The sequence below is a fragment of the Wyeomyia smithii genome, chromosome 2 (assembly GCF_029784165.1).
Source record: "Wyeomyia smithii strain HCP4-BCI-WySm-NY-G18 chromosome 2, ASM2978416v1, whole genome shotgun sequence".
NCBI classification, from domain to species: domain Eukaryota; kingdom Metazoa; phylum Arthropoda; class Insecta; order Diptera; family Culicidae; genus Wyeomyia; species Wyeomyia smithii.
In genome coordinates this window covers 45,729,810-45,751,881 of record NC_073695.1, presented here as the reverse complement: position 1 = coordinate 45,751,881, position 22,072 = coordinate 45,729,810, and the positions used below count along the sequence as shown (strand labels likewise).

The 22,072-nt window shown below is 38.9% G+C and overlaps 1 protein-coding gene across 3 annotated transcripts in view; it reads left to right on the top strand.

Annotated features, from left to right (window-relative positions):
• The window catches only part of LOC129726058 (autophagy-related protein 13 homolog), a 109,417-nt gene that overhangs the window by 16,766 nt on the left and 70,579 nt on the right, over positions 1-22,072 (top strand). Inside the window, exons 1-3 of one of the 3 annotated variants that reach the window (XM_055682628.1) lie at positions 2,343-2,574; positions 2,636-2,767; positions 16,152-16,509. In XM_055682628.1, the coding sequence (XP_055538603.1) occupies positions 16,290-16,509 (220 nt within the window). In that variant the 5' untranslated portion in view covers positions 2,343-2,574; positions 2,636-2,767; positions 16,152-16,289. Of the gene's footprint in view, positions 1-2,342; positions 2,768-16,151; positions 16,510-22,072 lie in introns of those variants that run through there. The other 2 variants (XM_055682627.1, XM_055682626.1) reach the window with 2 other exon arrangements.

Here is a 22,072-nt window from a genome sequence, read left to right as displayed (position 1 = left end):
ATGGTACCTGTTGCTGTCGTATGCAAAATAAAGGTAAGGTGTTCTGCAGTGTCTGAAAGTTGACTCGTACGCAGCTCTCGTTTCCTAAGGCCGCCATACTCCACTCGGTACCATATGACGAACAAGAGTGAAGTTAAATTTTCTACACGCAGTTATTTGCATCGAGTTGAGCGTAGATTTTTGCGTTGAAGCCGTGGCCACGCAGACTCGAGAAAGAGAAACGAAACGAAGCACTTTGTGTCAGAATATGTAGGCAGTGGAATTTATTCCGTCCATGTTATTGTTATCCGTGCTCGGGAAGCAAGGCAATAGTGAGGGAAATGTATGGGAAAGCTTGACCTTGGAACTTTTCACCTATTTTCACCATTAAGCAGTAAAGCAACAATGTTAAACATTATATCAAACAATTGTCACACATTTTATGTATCCACCGATACATAAATGATTAAGATGCATTAAGTCGTTTGCTTGCTATAATCGTTTGAAATCTGACGCAATATTTGCCAATTTCATTTTCAATTTTACAAAATATAATCTAGCATAGAAAACAAATTATTCGTACGAGTAGATTACGCTTGTGTTCATTAAAACGTTCATTAATTGCGGGATCCAAACTGTTTGAGATCCTTGTTGCAAACAATTCGATCAGCAAAATCCTATATTTCCCAATACCAACATGGGTTTTTTCCGGGGTGATCGATAGCGACAAATTTGGTGCAGTTTACTTCCGTATGTCTGAAGTCAATGGAACAGGGAGCTCAGCTCGATACAGTGTGCACCGACCTAAAGTCGGCATTCGACAAAGTTAATCATCGGATTCTCTTAGCAAAACTGGACCCTCTAGGCGTGTCTACGAATGTCACTACATGGATAGAAACATATTTGACCAATCGACAACTGAGCATCGAAATAGAAACTTCCGTATGTGCGGCCATTTCTATTCTCACTATTTTTCAACGACTTCAAGATTGCAGGTTAGTCTACGCCGATGACTTTGAAACTTATTGGCCGGTGAAGACACTAGACGATTGCTGAAGGCTGCAACAGATCATCGATATCTTCGCAGACTGGTGTGTGCGAAACTTTCTAACCATAAGCGTGAAGAAGTATATGGTTATATCATTCACTAGAAAAAAAAAAACACCTGTTCACTGGGACTATCGCATTGGAACTGAGGCGTTGGAAAGAGCTAAGATCGTGAAGGATCTCGGTGTCTTGTTGGATTCCGAGATCAACTTTCGTGAACACTACGTTATCAGTAAAGCCAGCAGAAATCTGGGATTTATTTTCCGAGTATGCTGTGAATTCCGTGTTCCCTATTGTTTACACTCACTGTACTTTAGTTAAGTGCGATCCATACTTGAAACAGCAGCTATAGTCTGTAGCCCTTTCACAACGTCTGGATCAGCAGAATCGAGAGAATTCAGGCGAAGTTCGTAAGGTACGTCCTGCGATATTTACCCTGGCAAAACACTAGCGATCTTCCATTTTACGAAAGCCGTTGCCGCTTGCTGGGTATGCAAAAGAGGCGTTGTGTAGTGTCCGGTCCTTACAAATTTTTTAGAATTTATATGGGCAAAATCGTTAAAAATTTGTCCACGTAGTATGTGGATGACTTCTAAGATAATTTTAGAATAAATTAAAATTTGAAACCACATTTACCGATCACAATGTTTTTCATGAGCAAGGTAACCAGAACATAAAAATGAATAAACAGCCCGATTATCCGGAGGATTTGATTATCTGGAGTGGAGTATTTTTCAAAACTGATCCCACCCATTTCATCTAGCATTAATATTAGGAATTTTCTAGTTTTTCACGGTAATTATGATTCCCAAATAAATATACAAACAATTCGAATAATAAACATTTTTATAAACCTTTCTTCAATCTAAGTTTTCAAACCGATTAAATAAATACGTTCAGCATACCAACATTGTCACTAACAGCACAAGTGGTCGGTACTATTATACACAATTTTGTCCTCCAAACGCTTGCGCTGCGACCACAGTTCCGTTGCAGTACCGCCAGTGTGGTTCTAAACCAACAACCAAACAGACAAACCTGCTTGTGTACGTTCCATAATTTTTCACGATTTCCTCAGTTATGCTGTTTTGCTGTGTGCGTTTGGAATGATTTTGCTGTGCTTACGCTGGTATTGGTGCAGCATAATTCAGCTCTTTTCGGCCGCTTCACCGTTTCGATGTTTGTGGTGTTGGAAACTCGCCTCCTTCTCCCTCTCCTCCTCCCATGGTATGCTGTGTGTATGCTGTCCCGCAGCACCATCAGTTTACGGTTGTATGTGAAAAAAAGTTCCATTTTCCTCGCGTTGTCGACTCGGATAATTGTTTCTTCCACAGTCCGCATTGTTTGTGCACCATTTCAGCGTACACATCTCAATTTTTTCGATATCGTGGTTCGGAAGAAGGAAAAAACTGCTCTATTCTAGTGGAAAATATAACCAAAATCTGTTTGATCGTTTGATTTAATGTGAATTTGGAAGCCGTGAGAAACACAGTGACTGTGTGAACATCTTTTTGCAACGTTTGCCGAAAGGCAATCCCGTGAGAAAGTGTGCAAGTGGAAATTTTGTTTGTGGTTTGATTGGAAACTAAATACAGCCTGTCTATTTCAGTCTGAAGCAGATTTCAATAGTGTTTTTGATTGGTGAAATATAATTAGAGACGAACCAAGTGGAGTGTTTTGTTGAAAAATCAGAAAAAAACATCAAGGTTGGAGCTGAACCTAACCTGCAGTCTATGCCAAGGTAAACAAGAATATCCAAGGTTATGTTTGAAGGTTTTTACCCCATCCGTAGGAACGTGTCTAATCGGAAATTGTGTTGCGCCGTGTAGGTAGTCTTGTATCAATCTGGAAACATAGCAATTATTGCATAATGATTGCACAATACTCATTAGTGAAGGCCAATCCTCGCTCGCTAGTAAGAACGAACGCGAACTAGAACGGCGCCTCTTGCGCTTTTTCACTTGAAATTCCGTGTTCTTCATCAAATCCAATTACAGTAACTTAGGCTACTGTCATACTGAGGCGTCAAATGAAGCGAAGCGTTGAGCGTTTGAGAAGCGGAATAAACAGAAGCGTTGGGTGAAGCTTCCTATGACATACTGGAGCGAGCGTCGCAAATGCGTTGTGTTGTCATATTCCTAGATTCTAGTAGCGGTTTTGTTTGAAGGAAATATGAATTCGTCCAATGAAGATATTTTTGCTTCTTCAAGCACGGAAAATTACGTTTTAGTAAACACAAAGATTTTTTCATGAAATAAAATAATATTACTGAAATGAGTTGCGCTACAGACGTAGTAAAAAATATAAGAAATTATTCTGAATTTTAAACCCGTTGACCCCGAGCAACGTTCAACTAGTTTATAATATCTGTTAGGATTTCAATAACCCATGTGAGCACAGCTAGTTACTCAGCGGCTTGCATTTTCGCGACCAAAGAAGTTCAGCATGCTAAATTTCTGGCCATTCAAATCAAAACTCAACAATATCAATCAATAATATCAGTGCTATTTTCCCGACGACCTGAAAATTTTTCCCGATAGTATTTTCTATCCTACTTTTTTTCTTTTTTAAGATTTAAGACCAAAATAAAGCAAATATTAAGTACCTGGCGATATCAGTTTTAGTCTGAACATGGATTTACTGCACAACCCTCTTCTAAACATTTTAACATTTTCTAAACGAAAATGTATTTTATTTGCTTTTTTCAATTACCAAACCAAAACAAAGCAAATATAAAGCACCTGGCGATAAAAGATTTAGTCTGAATATGGTATTACCGCGTACATATACGCGCGTCAAAACACTACTCGTTCTGTTTCGCCGCCTCTATCGACGCGTCTTTGCCGCTCCAGTATGACCGGTTTAAGCGTTTCATATAGACGTTCGAAGAAGTAGCTCGGACGTTTTTGCGACGCTTCTTGCTTCGCTTCATTTGACGCCTCAGTATGTCAGTAGCCTTACAGCGCAGTGGACCTCTCCAACGAACGCCAGAAGGTTTAAAAGTGACTCAGATCCCGTTTTTTTTTTTTCTCGTTTGATTCATTTTTTGCGCTGCAATCCAGTTGGCGTCACCTTTCGACTTTCGACAGTCTGTTTTGGCGCGCTTCGGTCTACCCTCTTGTGTTCTAATTGGAACGTCATTTGGCCATTCGGTGGCCAGAAGTCCTGTTAGAAGATGGTGGTTGGCTCACACACCATGCCGTACAGTAATGTGATTGATGCGTTGAAACATATGGGATTGGTTTAATTAAAAGTTAGGTATGGTATGGAAATTTTTGGTGCTCATGCTAACTGAATACGGAAACGCCGAAATAAATGCTATGTCATTTCTCTGAAAAAGAAAGCATTGTTCTGCTGGCCTAATCCTTATTTTATGTATTTTAAAATAATTATGTGTGTCCACTCACAAATGGTTAAGTTTTTAAAGAATGGGTAAAAGATTAATTCACGTGTAGAGTAGAGATGGTCGGGCATGGGAAATTTGTTACCCGTACCCGAATCAACGAAAATTTTCAAACCCGTACCCGACCCGAACCCGAAGTCTGGTTTGTTTAAAATACCCCACCCGACCCGGACCCGAAAAATATCTATTCCACCTACCCGTACCCGATAGAAAAAAACGCCGAAATTGCCGGTACCCGACCCGTCCTGGATTTTTTTTAGTTTTTTATTTCAAAATGCCTGGGTACCTCGCACAAAGAATGATAATGAACCCAGAGTTTCAGGCGGGTGGTCCACTATAAGGAATCGGTCCACTATGAAAAGTGCATGTCTGGTAAAGTTTAAAATAAACGACGAGTTTTATAAACACATTAAAGGGTCAAACGAATTTTGAAAGGTCAAAATTAATATAGTTTATAACTTGAGAAAATTTTTATAATTCATTGCATTTGTCAAAAACCTGTAATTTTGAGTATAGATTCCGTGTCATCGATAAATTCCAAAAGTCGGTAAAAACATATATTTCTGCACATGCGGCATCCTTGGTCACAGTACAAACCGAGACTATGCCATCGCTGTCAAATTTCATATATTTGTTTCGTACTAAACATCTCAATGCATAGTGGGAAAGCGCTGGCCATCAAAACAAATGTTTAAACGTCAGCTGTTTCATAATATTTTTGCATTATTGATATAACATTTAAGTGCTTAAGTCCAAAATTTGGGTGCAATATCATAAAATTTGATTTTTATAACTTTTCAAAGCTCGGCATACTGACGTTTTTTGACGTATTTAAAAAAATATATCATTACTTTAAAAACGCTCTGCAGCTTCAATGATTGCTTGTTTTTTTTGTCTCGAAGAAAAAGTTGATTTGTAGTTAGTTTTTATTACCTATTATAATATGTAATATTGTTTTAATTTTTATAAAAACAATTTCTTTTGCGGAATTTGGTTGATTTGAGGAGTTGTGCAAAAACTACGTAATCTGTTTTTGTAAAAAGGACGTCCTGTGGCGTTGCTTGTGGTTAAAGATCATATAATTCTGTTTAATAAAGTGAGGTGAAAAGTGCTAAAAAATCATGAGAAATTAAGTCACGTGCTTTGTAAACGTCCCCAAATAAAAAGTAGAATGGAGATTCGTGTTCAGCACCCCAAAATTAAGTAAATACCATATTTCTGTCGTATTCATCGACACTTTTTTTCACTTGACAAGCATTTGTATTAAATCGCCCCACTGTGCAATGTTCCGCGGTTTTCCTGACAGTTTTAAAAAAAGTCCGACAAAAATTCCATTTAAATCAAAACCGTTGCAGGAAGAACTATTCAATCTAATATTAGAAAGCGAGAATTAGAAACCCGTACCCTACCCGAACCCGAAGCCTTGGTTCTTTAATTACCCGTACCCGACCCGACCCCGTAAAATATTTTTTTGGCGTTACCCGAAACCCGACTCGAACCCGTCGGGTACGGGTCGGGTACGGATTTCGGGTAAAAATACCCGTACCCGACCGTCTCTAGTGTAGAGCAAGATCGCGCCAAATGACCTGTGGTCGAATATCGACCATTTTTGATTTGAATGAAACTTCGCACGCGTATCTGGCTTAGCAAACTGAGCGTTTTTCACCGATGGAGAGATTTTTTACACCCATGAGTTACATTCTAAAAGGGCGTATGCCTTTTGGCATAGGTTTTATTCTAAGCATTAAAGCCCAAAAACCGTTGGTTGTATAGAAAAACTGTCTGAGAATGAGTTGTAGCGAATCGAAAATGCATCATAAAAAAATGTACACTGTACAAAAAAAAATTTTTTTTTGACCAAAAAAAATTAAAAATAAACATTAAATTTCAATTTAAAAAAAAGAGTTGAATTTTTTTTATTTTTTTAAAGAAACTTGACGTTAATACGCAACTTTTTAAAAAAAGTCCAGGATGGAGAAATGAAATATAATTTTTTTATTGAAGGTTTTTATAAAAATTCCAATTTAAACATTTTTCAAAATATTTGTATTCTGATGATTTTAAAAGATGCAGAGAGTCATTTTGAAACAAAAAGCTCTTGGTAGTAAACATTCTAAAGGCATCGATTTTCGAGTTATTTTTAATTTAAGCTCGAAAAATTATTAATATTTTCTTAATTTTTCCATGATCCTCCAGCAAAAACCATACGTTCATTGGAATGCTTGATCAAAAATATACAATTCATTCTTTGACAACAAAACAATTGGATAAATAACTCAAGCGCTAAACCTTAGCCTACCTACACGTTCCCCCTTGCCGAATGTTTTATAAAACTACTTGTTTACTAATAATAACATTTTGTAAAGTACGCAACCAATAGCTACTGGGGTACCTATAATATCTGTTTTCGTATATAAATACGATTGCACTACTCCAGATGTGTTAGTAACAGTTTGCATTTTGTGAAGCTGAATAAAGTGAAAATGGAATACACCAAGCCCAAATGCTGTAAACCCTTTCCTGATCATCGGTGCTCATCAAGCTTACGCAAATTAAACGAAAACGTTATTGAAAAATTAAAAATTTTGAACAGTTAAGCTCATTTTAATACGTCTTTATCAATTTGTGATTCGTGTAGTTATTGGAATGATAGTCAAGCCCAAGGATGGAAAAACTCGTATCGCATAACAATCATTCGGGTATCATTTCTGAACGTGCTATTTATAAGCTTTCAATCCTAGCAAACCATCGCTATTAAAAGTTACACATTCTCAAGCTTGCAAGAGACAACTTAGAGCAAAGAAATATATGGTAGCTTTCTTTGATGATTTTGTTTCAGTATTGCCTGCTTTAGGCGGAGCGAGCAACATATAGCGAGTGTTTCACGAAAGAATCGTAAACGATTGCACTCAAGCGATCGCAATGATTCTTTCAAATGTTGGTTGCTTGCAGGCGTAATCCGGCTACTCCACGTCGTGCTTTCACCGTGATATACCACGATGATTCTTGGTGATTTCAAGTATCAGATGCTAATGCACCATGCTACAATTTCCGTAAGCATTGATGATACCTATTTGCTCCAGCAAGCAAACAATTGAACGCAATCTATCGTTCATTTGGATTCATAAATTTGTATCACTGGCGATAATATCTCAAAGCTTCTCGCGATAATGTTGAATGCAAGTGAACTTGGATACAATGAATACTATCGTGTTTGAATCATTTAGTCTCCTTCTATGGTATTCGGAACTCTTAGAAGCAAAAAACAATCAGCAGCGTTTCTATGGAAAACTTGTACGCGAGTGGAAATAGTTGAACGATAACTGATAAATCAAAGAACACATTTGCATGAAATATTGCTAGTGAGTGAACTTTACCATGCTTGGTCAAGCCACCATTCATCCCTTCGTTGTTTACTATTCAGAATCTGGAACCCTCAAGAATATCAGCTTCATCATAATATCGGAAGTACTCCATCATGATACTGTTGCGGTTCAGGTGTTCATTGCCAAATTAATGAGGTTTTGAAAACAACAATTGAGTTGAAAAAAGCGATATTAATGTCTGATAGAGCTGCCTCACAATATAAAAATAGAAAAAACTTTGCAAGTCTTTGCAAGTGCAAAACAAAATATAACGTCGATGCAGAGTGGCATTTTTTGCGATTTCTCATGGTAAAGGCCCATGCGATGCAATTGGTGGCATATTAAAACGAATGGCAGGAAATGCAAGTTTAGCTAAAGAACATGAACATTCCATTACAAGCGCAAAAGAATTGTATGATTGGTCTAATCAGAAAAGTAATAAAAATTCATCAAAAATGTCATTTAGTTGGGTATCATATGAAGAATATGAACAAGGAGTAACAGAATGGAGCAAAATTTTCAAAATATCTATAATAATAGCTGCCACACAAAAGTATTACTCTTTTGTTCCGATTTCAGAAAATAAGATACAAACGAAGCTGTTTTCAAAAGATGACGAATCTTTTACTTATGATGTATATAAAATATAAGGTGAAACTAGTTCTGTAAAGTATCTATGTCATAAAAAAATATGTTCCTAAGATAATAAAACTCGAAAATAAATATTTGATTCTTATATATATTTATATCACTTAGAACATTTAACTCTTTTCTTGAGAACCGTTCGCCCAATCGTTTTGTTGTCAAAGAATGAATTGTATATTTTTGGTCAAGCATTCCAATGAACTTATGGTTTTTGCTGGAGAACCATTGACAAATTAAGAAAAACGTGTATTTTCCTAAAAAAATATAATTTTTCGAGCTTAAATTAGAAATAACTCGAAAACCAATGCCTTTAGAATGTTTACTACCAAGAGCTTTTTGATTCAAAATGACTCTCTGCATCTTTTAAAATCATCAGAATACAAATATTTTGAAAAATGTTTGAATTAGTATTTTTATAAGAAAATTAACCTACCATAAAAAAATTATTTTTCATTCCTCCATCCTGGACTTTTTTTTAGAAGTTGCGTATTAACGTCAAGTTTCTTTAAAAACGAAAGAAAAAAAATTCAACTCATTTTTTTTAAATTGAAATTTAATGTTTATTTTTAATTTTTTTTTGGTCAAATAAATGTTTTTTTGTACAGTGTTTATTTTTTGATGATGCACAATCGCAATTCACTACAACTCATTCTCAGACAGTTTTTCTATACAATCAACGGTTTCTGGGCTACAATGCTTCGAATAAAACCTATGCCAAAAGGCATTCGCCCTTTTAGAATGTAACTCATGGGTGTAAAAAATCTCTCCTCATGTGAAAAATGCTCAGTTTGCTAAGCCAAATACGTGTGCAAAGTTTCATTCAAATCAAAAATGGTCGATTAAATTTTCGCGTATTTCCAGGCGATTTGAAATGATTCGGCTCTGTATCCTTTCAAAATTTTCAACCTTATATTGGAAATGGCACTCAATAGTTATTTTTGTTTCGCTATAAATTTTCTTTTTTATCAAACGAATCTTAAGTCTTAATCGAAATTATACCAATCTTTGTTTGGCGATAAGCGTTTATCGATTAGCAACAGGGCTGATTTAAATTTAAATCACTTTAGCCATATTTAACAGAAGTAAAGGCGAACGTTGAATATTACTACACAGACAAAATTATGGACTAAACGAACGTATTCGAATCTTTTATCTACACTTGGTGCATGAGGCTTAGCATAGAAATCGTTTTTTATAGTAATTGCTGTGTCTTTCTTGGAACACTGGAACACTTTTAAATAAACATGTTTTCTAATATTATGATTATCTATAAGTGTACTTTCTTAAGCATTGTGTATCCACTGGGGCAGAGATTGAAAATCATTACTGATTTCACCTATTCAATCTAATATACTTCAAAAGCTCTTTTTCATCTGGAGAGTTTATAGGGACTCTAATGAATCAAATACTATGAGATATATTCGAAGACGGATTTCAAAAAAGAATCTCGTTTGTACAGTTAATGAAATCGTGTTTTATTTAGTGAACAAAAGCTATTTATTCATTTTTCATAATTTCAAATTCTAGGTTTTCACGTTTATTCTTTTTCCATCTATTTTGTTGTAGAAAACTTTAAACCAAATTGAGACGAGAGAACAGATTTAACGACTTTTATTTTGAGTGGCGTTAATATTCCTCAACTGAAAAATGCCCAGTATTGCTTTACTCGGCAAATAATTTCCTAACTGTTTGTCGCAACCAGCATCAGTTTACTACACATGTTTAGGCTACACAGATTTATGAAAACCGAGTTCAAAAAGCTACTCATTTTCATATTTTGGTCACACATAACCGAATTTCGCTTAAAGATGTTTTGCTCACAGACCTTTTTCACATTCTTCATATGAAAAGTCGTCAAAAAACACCGGAAATGTATTGCTTCAATTCAATATTTATGTTGTGTCAATGCATATTTCATGTCGATTGATAGAACAATTGTGGCTTTTATAAGTACCATGCCAGTTTAGCATTTTGCCGGATATCAAAAGCAAGCACTGCTACGAAGTATGCTCCTCACTATTTAGTATGCATGAATTCAATTAATTCACAAACAACCACATTGTCACTCGATTTTCGATGATGTCAGTCTGGCCGGCGTGCAGGGAAATATCGAGTGCTGCAATCCAACCGGACTAAACTTGTCCCTAAATGGAGCGATATTTTTTTGTTGCATCCTACACAAGTTTGTCCTCCTTCGACTGAATTTAATTTTTGTCTGTCAAGTCGCGTCCAGTGGACAGGTAGTTTCATTCCTTGAAGTTTTCTTTTTATGTACATGTCGTGGGTCGATCTGGCTCGGATCCGATTGGAATATTATTCATCGTATGTTTGATTATCTCGTATGTCTTGCTTTGTGACTCCAGAGCAACACATTCAGTTCGAATAAATTTATATTATATCATATTTCATGTACGCCAAAATTGAATCTTTTCTATAAAAAGTTCTTGCGTAAGAATCGCCTGCCGACAAGAACATTCAGTTAAAAGATTGTGAGTCTCGACACGCTAAGAAATGCGATTATCAAGAATTGAAAAAGTGGTCACATCCGCTTAACTCTGCATCACACAAGACCAGCTTAATCATAGGTTAAATATTCACATCATTTGCTGACACCCGAAGCGACGGCTTCGGTTCACAAATTGGGCAAAATTGTTTGGCTCGGGCGCGATATCTGCAGCTCAAACTGTTGTGTAAACAAAGGGCAATAATGGGTCGAAAGTACATACCGGTGCTTATTACGGGAGTCACTTCACGGTGAAATATATTTCACTCTCACGCTCACTTCACTTTTTTAGACCTATTCCCGATTCCACCTCAAGTGAGGTGACAAAAATCACCTCCGTGGAGTGAGATTGACAGTTAAGTGAAATTGAGAATAGGACAAGTGAAATGAGATTGTTTCCCAGCTCAAAAATCTCCAAGTCCCAGAAAGTGTTTTTTGTTTTTTTTTTAGATAACACCAGATCTTGACGTGTTCTGCATTTCTAAGACATTCTGCATAAAAAAAAATGTTTTTTTCGGTATCGAAAATTTCCTGAACTAGTTTGCATTTTTTTAATCGGGCAAAAAACTGAAAATTTTACCGCTTTAAGGCACGCATCAAATTCTGATTCGTTTCGTTACTGAAGAATAAATCCAATATTTACCATTAGATCACAAATCAATCAACTTTAAGACCTATGGCATCTACGTGGAATCATTTCACCGTTCAAAATGGTCGTGAAATAATTCCACGCGAAACGTCGCTTTTTCCTTTCTCACTTCACTGATATGACACCCATAATAACCCAGATTCCGCGGCAGATGTCACTTTGCGACGTTTTTCTCACTTACGTGAGTCCCGTAATAGGATTTTGTTCACTTCACTCTGATTTCACCGTGAAGTGACTCCCGTAATAAGCACCACCAGCTCACAGCAGCAATGCTCACGAGTGCAAAATGTGACTCAACTGGATTCCAGCGAATGAACGCTATCGCTCATTTTAATCCTTTTCCTCTCGCCCGCCGCCGCCACCGTCGCCGGTGCATAGTAGTAAACAAACAGCACCATTTGATTGAACATTGTGCAGCTGTTCTGTTGCACAGCCGCGCAAGGCTCACCCGGACCTACCTTGATCGGCCCGGAACTTTGTTACAGCGGATGGCTGGCGACAGGGCGTATAAGCAGTTTTTTTTCCGCCCTCGAGAACAAGCGCACAGTGGCCTAAAAATACGATAAATTTTTAGCCGATTATGTTTTATTAGAATGGAATTTTTTGCACACGTATTCAGTTTAGCAAACTGAGTATTTTTCACAGGTGAAGCACAACATTTTGTGTTTCGCAATTTTTAATTTTTTGTGAAAATGTTTTCAGCTTTCTAACCGATTTGAACTGTGATTTGACAAATATATATTTGAAAGAGAAGTCCAGACCAGTTCAAATTCAATCACAAGTAGGATTCTCAATGCATATTACGTAAGTTGTCCAATCAAGGCGCGAATGTCAAATAGATTCACCTTCTAGGAATAAAACCCTAGAAGGGTTTAAAAATTCCACGAGTAAACTGCGTAATAAAGCGAAACTACCAGGTAATTGGAAAATATATAGAAAAATGTTACCAAAATAGGTACATCAAGGTAATATTAAAATCCAGATGAAAAAGATGAAAATGTGTGATCGTTTCGAAAATAATTCCCTGCAGCCAGGTTGCAAAAAGCCCTCAGAAAAGGAAATACATTATTCCTAAACTGCAGCTGGAAGACACCGAAATAAATCTATCCACTGAAGCAAAATATTTGGAAATCATACTCGACCAGACACTTAAATGGAAAACTTAAATCGGATAAGCAGTCACTAAGGCTACAAACGCTCAATAGGTATGCAGCAGAGCCATTGGAAAAAGCTGGGGTCTCAAACCCAGCATGATGCATCGGATGTTTTTACCAATAATCAGATCAAGAATTACCTACGCCTCATTAGTTTGGTGGCGAAAAAAAGACGGAAACATCCACTCAAGCTAAGCTTGGTAAACTCCATAGATTGGCCTGTGCATTGATTTGCGGAGAAAGGAGTATGGAAAGTACTCTATCAAAAGCCTTAGATGCAATACTTCACTCCATAAGGTGGTTCAACTAGATATCGAAAAATGCGCTCTGAGGCAGAATCGGCAGGCTTATCTAAAAGGAGGGGATCTTACAGGACAACTTAGAATATTGAAAGATTTCCAAATTAATAACGTTGGTCGATAAAAGCGAAACAAAATATTGCTGTCCTTTAGCTCAAATAGGTTGCCCTGGAAAGTTTGTAGCTTTTTTATCATTCCTTCCTGTAAATTTTGGTACCTTCAGCCATTGTCAAAACGCGTCAATTTACGTCAAAATGTCACATAGTAATTGCACACCGGGTTCGTCGCTTTCACGGTATGTTTACGAGAAATATCATTTGAGTCCCTGAAAAAAGTGCCAAAAAACCAAAATTCACAGGAATGGTTAAGAAGCTTTAATCTCTAATTTTTTCTAGTTTGAACTTTAGGGCAAAACCTGTGTTTCCCAGAGCAATTTGAAGCACTTAAAGCCCTGAATTCTAATTTCTACCACTCTAAACTAGTATGCGAATGCACTCCATCGCTCCGACAGCTGGCTAGGAAAAACCAGGGTAATTTATACTGGATTCCTGGTCCCTGTGGAATCGAAGGAAATGAGAAGACTGACTCACTAGCCAGACAAGGGTCCTGCACTAACTTTGCTGGCCCAGAACCAATTTAAGGAGTCTCACTGAATGCTTTGAAAGCTGAACCCGGTAAATAAGAGTGAGTAACCATCAAAGCTAACTGGGGTAACTAAAACTATGTTATATGAATGTTCAGTGCTGTAGAGAAATTCCACAAAAAAAACTAGCAACCAATTTAATCGACCATTTTTGATTTGTCTGAAACTTTGCATAGACGTTTCAGACGTTTCTATAGACAAAAAGATGCCATTTTGTGCTATTGGTTGAACTTTTTGGAACCTGACTCATTTGTGAGAAGCTATTTAAAAATGCTACTTTGGGAAGGTGTAGATAATTAAAAATATTTTAAGGGCCAAAACGGTTTGTTTGATCGGTGTGACGTCTTCGGCAAAAAATCAAAAAAAATTTCAAAACAATCAAATTTTTTTCATAAAATCACAACTTTTTTTTTATTTTTCCATGATCGGACCGGTTGCATTGCTTAGGTAATCTTTTGTAGTTTTTATAAAAAAAAAAGATTTTTTAAAATGAGCTTTTTTATATAGGTATTTGATTTTTAATTTTCCTTTTAACTTTTTTTCAAAAAAAAAATTTATTTTAGAGTGTATGTTTTCTTTTGGAAATACAAAACTATTATCCACAACTTTGTCAAAAAGGTCACGCCGATCAAACGAACCCTTTTGTCCCTAAAAATATTTGTAATCATCAATACCTTCCCAAAACAGCATTTTTCAATAGCTTTTCCAAAATGAGTCGTGTTCCAAAAAATTAAACCAATAGCAAAAAATGGCATCTTATGTCTATAGAAACGTCCATGCAAAGTTTCAGCCCAATCAAAAATGAAAATTAAAAAAAAAACTAAAACTGGGACATTTTTGCGGAACTGCTCCGTAGTGTTAATGTTTAGTGAGTAATGTTAATGTTCAGTGTAAAAGTACAATTTTACTGCACCACATTTTATTATACGATTTTTAACTAATTCAAAGACCATTTTGATTTTTGTCCGACTTTTAATCGAAATGCCGCCACTGTGCAGCAGGGTGCAGTGCAACAAACTGGTTTCTGGTTAGAACCGGAGATGGTGTGTCAGTGGAGACTTGGATAAAGAAAAAATAAGCTTGGAATTTTTAACCGAGTCGAGCTCTCAGTCTGGGTGTTATTGCTTTGCGTACCAGATCGAAGCAAGAATAAAAGCAAAGACTCTTACGTAATCAAAGTTCGTGTAATGTTATTATTGGCAGCAAAACACTTTCCGGCAGATTTTTGTCATTGGGCCGCACTGAGAGAAAGGTCATCATCGCCTGTTGCAGTACGTATTTACATTTCCGAATCTGCGGCACTATGGTATAAACAGCCTCTGATAGTAATCATAATTAAATCAAACATGACACGACCCGTCAAACAAACAACTTGATCCCTCGAACAGCGCGCGTCGTTGATCAGCTGATAGAAGGACCGGCCGGGACGAAGCAGTAAACAGCAGCCGCCCGGGCAAAGACAGAGCCAGTATCAATATTTAGAGTTTAAAAGTTTCCACTGCATTTCCTGGCGTCTGCCCTACGCTATATGGGCTGCGGGCCCCCATTAATAACTAGATTTGAACGCAATAAACGTGATCGATCGAATGAGAAACAAAAAGACGCGCTGAAAAGTTGCTGACCGTTACCGTTCAAAGAGCAGTAATCAATCGGTGGTTCATTGATTGGATGGAAGATACTTTCCATGGAAAGCACACGCCAACGAATCTGACGCTTGAATATTTCAATTAATCCGTTCGAATGGTTCAGTGTTGCCGTGCTGACCAAAGCTCGTGTCTTGGAATCCAGATTTTTCCATTGTTTCTTATCTGCGCTGCTTAGTCTGTATGTATACTCGAAACACATCCAATGTCCATTACTAGAAAGCTATTATTTTTTCCGATTCTGCTTTCTCACCCCTAGGCCTCCTTCTTACAAATGATTCACGCTGCGTAATTTAATATGAATGTTTCTTTGATCTACTTTGCGGTCACTTACAGTCAGTTATTGGTGGGACCCAAAGCCCCAACCACATACAGCCAGGCATGTCATTAGCAGCTGCCTACGGCAGGGGCGGTATCATGCAATCGAAGTAAACAAATCCCCCAGTATTTGCGGTTTCCTCCTCTATTACCTCCCACCCGGGAAAAGTCAAGGTCGCGTTCAAGACCAAACTGTCTCTTACTGCTTTCTCCATACACACCCCCGTCGTGTGCCTGGGCCATTTTCGAGTGTCTGTGTGTATATGTGCCGCAGTCGGGCAGCTTAGGAAAAACACAAATTGCGCACTAGACTAGACTTCGGTCGGTAGCCAGCCGGTGGAAAATCGATACACTCTCCAGTAACACACTTTTTCCGCCTCCTTTGTTTGGCTTTACCGGGAAAGGTATTGCGGTGGTGTGTGCTATCGAATGCTCAGCTCAGAAAATAGTCGCTTGTTATTGGTTTGACTGAAATTTTCTTTTCTTTTTTCTATCGTTAACAGTTCAACATCGCCATCGACGATCAACCGGACGTTCTGAAGGAAACGAAGAAAGCGCTCGAAATCAGCCAGCATGAGTCGATCGTTACGCGGCTCCCGCTGTGCGTAGAGATTTCCCTCCAAACCGTCGAGGGTGATAATATGATACTGGAGGTCTGGTCTCTCAGTGTGCAGAAAGACCAGTGCGATTTGCAGCTCCGGGCGACACACGCCATCTACAATCGTATGGGACTATTGTTGAAGTCGCTGCTCTCCGTTACGCGCTCAACGCCCGCATATAAACTTTCCCGCCGGCAGAGTGCCGACTCGTACCAGATTTTCTACCGAATCTACATCGGTGAACCGCAGACCCATCAGTTGGGTGAGTACAAATCACAGCATGAATGTACCTATTTATCTCGATCAGGGGTTGTGGTTGGTTGAGCATCAACGTTTTATGGCAACACTTCAAAGATTATACTTTACACTTGTGTACTGCATCATTCATCTTATTTCATTTTATTCATTGGAAAAAAGTACAGTAAACTTAAAATGTTATTAGTATTCTTTATAAAGAAGTATGTGTTATCGATAATTCTTGAACCAGAAGACAATTATTTTTAATAACAGTGTAACATTTTTATAGTGTAATGTTAGACATATCGGAAGAAACATGATACGTCAAACATGATCATAACTTGAAGAAGTCATAAAATCTACAACCAAATCATTCCTGTTGAAGATGAGAACCTCGATTAACCAAAAACAAGCGAACACAACAATTTAGTGAGAGTTTTGAACAATTTCAATTTTAGAGCAATTGGGAGTTAACTTGAAGACAGTCTCAGAACTTTAAGTCCAAATAATTGTTTGTACAGTGACCACCAATAAGACTATCCAAATTAAAATAATTTTACACCGCGAAGCCCATAGATGATTGTTGATACTACGCTCTTTGAATGTACGATTATTATCATAAATTAGCCCTAAATGCATATTCAACTTGATCTGACTTGATCTAGACTTTACGGAAATGCTTTTTAGATTAGTAATGGCGTATGGCATATAAAAATATGACCGAAGAGTGAGGCACGGAGGAGTTGACGGAAAGACCGGAATATGACTTCGTTGCTTTCGGAACGATTCCTGATGTGAACACAACCCTACCCACTAGTACAATCGAAAGCATGAATGTTACAATTACTCGTTTCTATTTTATTGCGTTACGCTTTAATGAACATAAAAGCGTACAGAATATTCTCAAAAACTGGTTAAAATGCAACATCTATCGAATATGTGCAAATAAGCAGAATTAATTTGGCTTGGAGGCGTATTTTTTATATTTCGAAAGTCAATCGAACAAAAACAATCTTGATTTTACAAGGAGAATGAACAATTGAATTAAAAGTAAAAAAAAACACAGTTATACTATAACAGAAGTTCGCGTACGTTTTGTACGAAATCTGTTATGCACATTAATTATTCGTGAGATTGCCAGCTTGAAATTTGCCTAACTTCAAAACTCAGCACGAGACATAACAACATTGCAACCTGCTGCGGATGTGATGAGCAATCCAAACGCTTTAAGTGCTACCTCGTGATCAACTTCAAAACCAAGATCGATTGTTGACCTGAACCCGGTGAGCAGCAATAGCAGTAAAAATTCGTTTCGTCCTTGTGCGTTCGCAAACGAAAAATGAATCGCGCACGTCACCATTCCGCCTTCCTCAGGTGCACAGGTACGCGCCAATAGCTAGCTCTTGTGGTTCAGCAACTAGACAAACAAATCACGTACGCATTGTGGCGTCCTTTGGTAGTTGGTAAATCCCCGATGAAGTGATTACAGGGGAAAACCAACAACTAGTGAGTGTTGCGTAAAAAATAACTGCCGCATTGTCCTCAACCACGCACCATCATCGTCGGGAATCACTTGGGACCTCTTATGTGACGAGAACAAGCGAATGCTTTTTACGATGGCATCATCTACATCCTACACTGGAACACCTGTACATATTATAGTAGTTTCTCTGTTATTTACCTCCTCACATCGCATGTTGAAACAACTAATGCACTTTATGGTTTGCAAAAATAAACAAAGGCTGCAATCAATATGCTATGATTTGCCTAGCCAAATTGCACCATACAGAGCTGCAGACTGCAAGTCATCACCATCATCAGCAGACCACGAAATCAACAAATTAATCTAGAAGATTTCGTCTTCGGTTGCCACCATTGACGTCATCGCGAGTTAATCGAATTCAATCGAGGCAAATTTTTATAACCTACCGAAATCGTCCGACGGTCGTGGAGTGAAACTACCATTCATAACCGCTAGCACCAGCAATAATACTTTCACTCCAGTCGTTCGCTAAATGTGGAATGTGCTGGAATTTCATTCAAGATAGCTCCAGCTAACGTCGGGCCATACTGCAGCGTCATCCGAGTACGGGAGTACGATCTATTTCTGTTTTTGGAGTAGGTACATTAAATGATTACATCTGGCAGGTGGTGGGGTGATCATCGCCGCCACCTGGCACACCGCGTGGCAACCTCGGTCGTTCAAGATGCGATTAGCACCATTCATTCATTGCTCGTCTTGCGTGGCGCGAGTGGCATGGCAATCGACGCCATCTTTAGGCGCCGACGGTGCATAACCTGTTTCGCTGTTGTGAAAACCCATCTTTAACTTTTTCTGTTGGAACTCTTTGAGGGGTAGACCCTATGAATACGTTCACTAGGTGACCTGTCTTAAACAGAGCTCACGGCGTCGTAATTTGCACTGCATAAAATGAAACATCGTATTTTCTCCGTGTATAACTTGGCACCATATTTGCAGTTAGCCATAGAAGGATAGGGGAAAAAAGTAAATTGCCTTCATCTCAATTTCCCATTCATAGAGTTTCTACGACCACAATCGACACCAGTTGCTTTTGTGGTGAACGACGAACAACGTGATCGCGTTCCGCGGTGGCTGTCCATTCCGAACTGCCTTGTTTCTAGTGAATCCCCAAATCATGACCTGCCAGCTCCTACTGTGTGCAATACCACAGCGGGGAAGAGAGCAGCACTACAAATTGATTAAAAAACTGCTTCCCTTCCATCGCCATCACTGTGACCTTGCAGCTCCATTGCTGCGCTGCGTTGAGGCTGGTCCGCTTGTTTCAATATAGCTTTATAATAGCTCTACAACATTATGGCTCGAGCCGCTGTGCAAAGTCCAATAATGCGCTAAACATACACACACACATGAGATGGAATCATGGCAGCAGAATGAAACGGTCCGCTGCATCCGCCTCCGGTGGACCGCCAGCCAGTGAATGCCAGGATGGTGTGACGGATTACCTTCACAAGGCTGAATTTTGACGTTCAGCATTCTAAGCCGTGACTGCCATTGTTGGCTGGTGAGGCGCGGTTCGGTGGCGCTCAGTGTGCGGTGAAGCGGATTGCCTTCACCAAGGGCGCGTTGCCGCCCTGTGTACGGGTCTTTTTTTTTCGTGGAAGAAAACTCATTTATTTCTACCGTTTGGTCTATGATGATGAACAAATGAGGGCAGCATGAGCTTGCAATTTATAACAAAGATAACATCAAACGGTTATGAGCATTTCGCTCAGATAAGGGCAGCAGTTTAACATGTCAGTTCTCAGAAATGATGTCTTGCTATTAGTTTGATAGCGACCTTTTAGTAGCATGCAGGCGTTAGGTACAATGAACTGGTGATAACACATTATGAATAACGGAAGTTAGTCAGGTAGACGGGACTTGTGCAACGATAGTTTTAATAAACATTGGACAAAGTAAAAAAAAAACTTGGGTGTGACGCAGTAAGGTTAACATGTTGAGACAGAAAATTGATTTTCTGTGCATTATTACTATTGACACATACTTGTTATTATACCTAGAAGTAAACTGAAAGGCATTTTTGCCCGTACATAATTTCTAACCTTATTTTAAACGTAGGAATTGGGTTAACGCGCCTCTGCGATAAGAATGATTGCCCTTAGTAGCTGTAACTCTTGAACTAATGATAGTGATAGAAGAATTGCAATCGAAAAATCCATTAAATTGAAAAACCCTTTCAGATACCGAACTACGAACTTGACCTTTTGTTATCACTACATGTAAAAGGTCAAGCCCTAATCAATCAATGTGTTTTTCATTTTTGCACAACACAAACACACAACTTTTGTAAATTTCGGTTTCGGTCGAACGATTAGTTTTGGGGCACTGAAAAAACTGTTGATAAATATCGTGAGCCGCTCGCTCTTTTTTAATGACACGGTTTACATCCGATCAAAATTTAACATTTTTTTTTTATCTGTGTGACATTTTTGACTCAGTTGTGGACAATAATTTTAATAATTTTGTCTTTTCCAAAAAAGTACATTGCGAAAAAAAATTTAAAAAATATCTCGATTATACTTACTTTTACTTTTACTTTTACTTTGTTAACTAACGGACCGTTAACCGGTCTAGGGCCGAACGAATTAGAGATGTCCAGCTTCTTCTATCTTGGGCAGCCGCTCTCCAGTCTCCTCGTACACCAGCAGATCGCGCATCTTCTTCCACCGCGCACATCCACCGCGTGCGAGGCTTACCACGGAGTCGACGGCCTCTTCCTGGTTCTCTATTGAAGATAGTTTTGGCGGCTCTCTCGTCAGGCATCCTGGCTACATGTCCAGCCCACTGAAGCTTGCCCCGCTGTATTACCTTCACTTTATCAGCATGTTTGTATACCTGGTACAACTCGTGGTTCATGCGTCTGCGCCACACTCCATCTTCTAGTTTACCGCCAAGTATCGATCGCAGAACTTTACTCTAGAAAACTCCGAACACTCATCCTTCAGCGTCCATGCTCCATGTCTGTAAAGGGCCACCGGGATGGTCAGCGTCCTATACAGCGTTTGCAATCTACGGGACCTTAGCTGGTTATGCAGTCCGTAGAAAGCCCTGTTCGCAGCTGCAACTCGTCGTTTCACTTCACGGCTCATATCGTTGTCACATGTCACAAGCGTACCAAGAAAAACGAGTTCGCCAACCACTTCAAATCGTTCCCCATCTATTTCCACCTCAGCACCAACACCACGGGAACTCCCACGCTTTTTGCCAGCTACCATGTACTTAGTTTTGGAAAAGTTAATGACAAGTCCCAATCTCGCTGCTTCCCTCTTAAAAGGTACGAAGGCCCTCCTCCACGGCCTTACGGTTGATACCGATGATATCGATGTCGTCCGCAAAGCCAAGAAGCATGTGAGATTTCGTGAAGAACGTACCGTTTCTTTCCACATTTGCTCTTCGTACTGCACCCTCAAGAGCGATGTTAAACAGTAAGTTGGAGAGCGCATCCCCCTGCTTCAGTCCATCCAACGTTACGAACGCGGCTGATGTCTCGCCAGCTATCCGCACGCACGATTTTGATCCCTCCAGTGTCATATGACTCAGCTTAATTAGTTTCGTAGGGAAACCGTGTTCCAGCATGATCTGCCACAGCTCGTTTCTGTTCACTGAGTCGTATGCCGCCCTGAAGTCCACAAACAGATGGTGAATCGGTAAGTTGTACTCCCGGAACTTATCGAGGATCTGTCGCAGGGTGAAAATTTGATCCGTCGTGGAAAGCCCCTGTCGAAAACCAGCCTGGTATTCGCCAACAAAGGATTCTGTTAACAGTCTCAACCTGAAGAACAGGATACGGGAGAGCACTTCATATGCGGAGCTGAGCAACGTAATGCCTCGATAGTTGCAACAATCCAATCGATGGCCAATCTTATAGATAGGGCATATGAGGTTTTCCAACCAGTCGTTCGGCATTTGTTCATAAGCCCAGATCCTTAGTATTATCTGGTGGATCGCATAGTACAGCTGCTCGCTTCCCGCTTTTAGAAGCTCGGCCGGGATACCGTCCTTCTCAGCGGCCTTGCCATTTTTCAGCTCACTAATCGCCTTTTTC